Source organism: Calidris pugnax, unplaced genomic scaffold (genome assembly GCF_001431845.1).
Source record: "Calidris pugnax isolate Ruff unplaced genomic scaffold, ASM143184v1 scaffold397, whole genome shotgun sequence".
NCBI lineage: Eukaryota > Metazoa > Chordata > Aves > Charadriiformes > Scolopacidae > Calidris > Calidris pugnax.
The window spans coordinates 8,440-12,202 of record NW_015091103.1 but is presented as its reverse complement, the minus strand read 5'-3'; the positions used below and the strand labels follow the sequence as shown (position 1 = coordinate 12,202).

Sequence of the window (3,763 nt, the reverse complement as noted above, 5' to 3'; positions counted from 1 at the left end):
TTTGCTTTGTTTTCCCCCCAAACCCCCCCTTTCTCCATCATTTGCTTCATTTTCTCCCAAATCCCCCTTTTCCTCCCCTCTTTTCCTCTGTTTTTCCCCAATGCCCCCCATTTTCCCCTCATTTCCTCTGTTTTTCCACCAAATCCTCCCCCTTTTCCTCCCCTCTTTTCCTCTGTTTTTCTCCAATTCCCCCCTATTTTCCCCTCATTTCCTCTCTTTTCCACTAAATCCTCCCCCTTCTCCCTCATTTGCTTCATTTTCCCCCCAAATCCCACTTTTTTCCCCCTCATTTGCTCATTTTTCCCCAAAATCCCCCTTTCCCCACCTCATTTCCTCTATTTTTTCCCCAAATTCTCCTTTTTTTCCCCTCATTTGCTTCGTTTTCCCCCCAAATCCCCTTCCCCCCCATTTCCTATCTTTTCCCCAGATCCCCCTTCCCCCCCTCATTTCCTCTATTTTTCCCCAAATCTCCCCTTTTCCCCCCCTCATTTCCTCTATTTTTCCCCAAATCTCCCCCTTTTCCCCCCTCATTTCCTCTGTTTTCCCCAAAATCCTCCCTTTTCCCCTTAATTTGCTTTATTTTCCTCCAAATCCCCCTTTTCCCCCTCATTTGCTCTGTTTTCCCCCAAATCCCCCCTTTTCCCCTCATTTCCTCTGTTTTCCCCCCTTTTTCCCCCAAATCCCATCTTCGTCTCCCTTTTTTTTTTTCCTGCTCCCCTGTGATTTTGGGGGTTTTATGTTTCCTTTCTCCCTCAACAGCTGCAAAATGACACAATTTGGGTAAAATCCAATTCCCGCCTTGTTTTGAGCCAAAAAAAGCGAAGTTACACAAAAGGGTCAGCCACAACTTTCGCCTTTATCTATTTTTTTTTTCCTTCCTGAACGATAATATTTTTCCACTGAAAATAGAACCTTGTGCCTGGAAATTCTCCTCATGCCAAAGGATTTTAGAGAAACACCCAAATCTTGAGCAATTGGCATTTCCCTGGAAATCCTCCCCCTCCCCTTGAAATATTTTTGGGCAGATCCCAACATCTCCAGAAATTTTCATTTCATTTGAGCCTAAGATCCCCACCAGGAAAAGCATTTTTACAAAAATCCAGTAAATCTCGATTATTTTGCATTTCCCTGGAAATTCTTCCCGTGCAAAAAGCTTTGAAAAAACACCTAAATCTCAAGAAATTTGAAATTTTTGTGCAGATTCTCCTCGTGCAAAGAATTTCCCCAAAATAGCCCAAAATCAACCATTTTGAATTTTCCCAGAAATCCTCCCTCTGAAAAAGGGTTTCCAAAAATGCCCCAAATGCGAAGAAATTTGCATTTACCTGGAAATCCCTCCTGGATTTTGCAAGACCCCCCAAATCTTGAGTAATTTGAATTTGTCTGGAAATTCTCCCTCTGCAAGAACTGCCTAAATCTCAAGAAATTTCCCAATTGGGTGGAATTTCTCCTCCTTCAATATTCTCCTCGTGCAAAGAATTTCCCCAAAATGACCCCAAACTTGACAGATTTGAATTTGCCTGGAAATACACCCAGAAAGTGCAATTTTGGGGGGAATTTCTCCTCCTTCGACGTCTTTACCCCAAATCCACCCCTTCAAATTCACCTGGAAAGTGCAATTTTTGGGGTAATTTCTCCTCCTGCAAATTATTTCCCCAAACCACCCCTTCGAATTCACCTGTAAAGTGCCATTTTTGAAGGATTTCTCCTTCTGCAAATTATTTCCCAAAACCACCCCAAACTCCACCCTTCAAATTCCTCTGGAAACTGAAATTTTTCAACAATTTCTCCTCCTGCAAATTTTTTTCCCAGAACCACCCCAAACCACCCCTTCGAATTCACCCAGAAAGTGCAATTTTTTTGGCAATTTCTCCTCCTTCGACGCCTTTACCCCAAATCCACCCCTTCTTATTCACCCAGAAAGTGCAATTTTTTGGGGTAATTTCTCCTCCTGCAAATTTTTTCCCAGAACCACCCCAAACCACCCCTTCGAATTCACCCAGAAAGTGCAATTTTTTTGGCAATTTCTCCTCCTTCAACGTCTTTATCCCAAATCCACCCCTTCAAATTCACCCGGAAATTGCAATATTTGGGGTTATTTCTCCTCCTGCAAATTATTTCCCAAAACCACCCCAAACCACCCCTTCCAATTCACCCAGAAAGTGCAATTTTTTTGGCAATTTCTCCTCCTTTGACGTCTTTACCCCAAATCCACCCCCTTCGAATTCACCCAGAAAGTGCAATTCTGGGGGGAATTTCTCCTCCTTTGGGGAATTATGTCCCCAACCCCCCCCCATTCGAATTTGTCGCGAATTTGTCCCTCCTTGACCGAAACGCCTCCATCTTGACCCGTTTCACCGCCCCGTCCCTTCTCCCCCTCCCCACAGGTCAACGGGGCCTTCGTGGAGCTCCCCTTCTCCCTGGGGGGCCAGCTGGAGCTCTACCACAGCGGCCCCCACGGCTTCGCCCGCACGGCCTTCGGCCTCCGGGTGAGCTTCGACTGGTACAGCTACGCCCGCGTCATCCTCCCCGAAGCCTACGCCGGCGCCGTCTGCGGCCTCTGCGGCAACGCCAACGGCGACCCCAAAGACGACTGGGTGGCCCGGGGGGGTCAACGGGCCACCAGCGAAACCCAACTGGCCGACAGCTGGAAGGTGGGGGAGGTCCCCGGTTGCTCGGCCGGTTGCGTAGGGGATTGTCCCACCTGCCGCCAAGAGGAGAAGGAGGTCTACCTCCGGGAGGGCTACTGCGGGGTCATCGCCAAAGCCGGGGGGCCCTTCCGGGCTTGCCACGAGGCCATCGACCCCACCCCCTTCCTGGAGGACTGCGCCTTCGACACGTGTCACTACAAAGGCCACCGGGCCACCATGTGCAAGGCCATCGCCGCCTACGTCACCGAGTGCCAGAGCCACGGCATCCGGGTGGAGCCCTGGAGGACGCCCTCCTTCTGCGGTGAGTGGGGAGACACCCCCCCCCAAAAAAAAAAGGAGGAGGGGGGTGTGTCCCTCCCCCCAACTTAGCCAAAAAAATAACATTTGCAGCCCAAACGACCCTTTTTGGTAAAAAAAAACCCAAACAAACAAAAAAAAAACCAACAAAAATTGGGTTTTTTGAACCATTTCCAGCATCCGGAAGCATCAAGGAAGGAGAAGCCAAAATAAATCCCAATTCCTCTCCCCAAATTTCATTAATTCAAAGAAAGGGGGAACCCAAAATAAATCCCCATTTTTCTCCCCCCAAAATTTCATGAATTCAGGGGAGGAGAACCCCAAATAAATCCCAATTTCTCTCCCCCAATTTCCTTAATTCAAGGAAAGGGGGACCCAAAATAAATCCCAATTTCTCTCCCTAAATTTCATTAATTCAAGGAAAGGGGGAACCCAAATTAAATCCCCATTTTTCTCCCCCAAGATTTCACTAATTCAAGGAAAGGGGAACTCAAAATAAATCCCAATTTCTCTCCCCCAATTTCCTTAATTCAAGGAAAGGAGGAACCCAAAATAAATCCCAATTCCTCTCCCCAAATTTCCTTAATTTCAGGAAAAAGGAACCAAATTAAATCCCCATTTTTCTCCCCCAAGATTTCACTAATTCAAGGAAAGGGGAACCCCAAATAAATCCCAATTTCTCTCCCCCAATTTCCTTAATTTCAGGAAAATGGACCCAAATTAAACCCCCGTTTTTCTCCCCCCAAAATTTCATGAACTCAGGGGAGGAGAACGCCAAATAAATCCCAATTTCTCTCTCCACATGTCTTGAATTC

General features: G+C 47.0%; 1 protein-coding gene across 1 annotated transcript in view; it reads left to right on the top strand.

Moving 5' to 3' along the window:
- LOC106897391 (IgGFc-binding protein-like) overlaps positions 1-3,763 on the top strand; it is a 39,082-nt gene that overhangs the window by 27,222 nt on the left and 8,097 nt on the right. Inside the window, exon 7 of the mRNA XM_014957988.1 lies at positions 2,388-2,952. Within this exon, the coding sequence (XP_014813474.1) occupies positions 2,388-2,952 (565 nt within the window). The remainder of the gene's footprint in view (positions 1-2,387; positions 2,953-3,763) is intronic.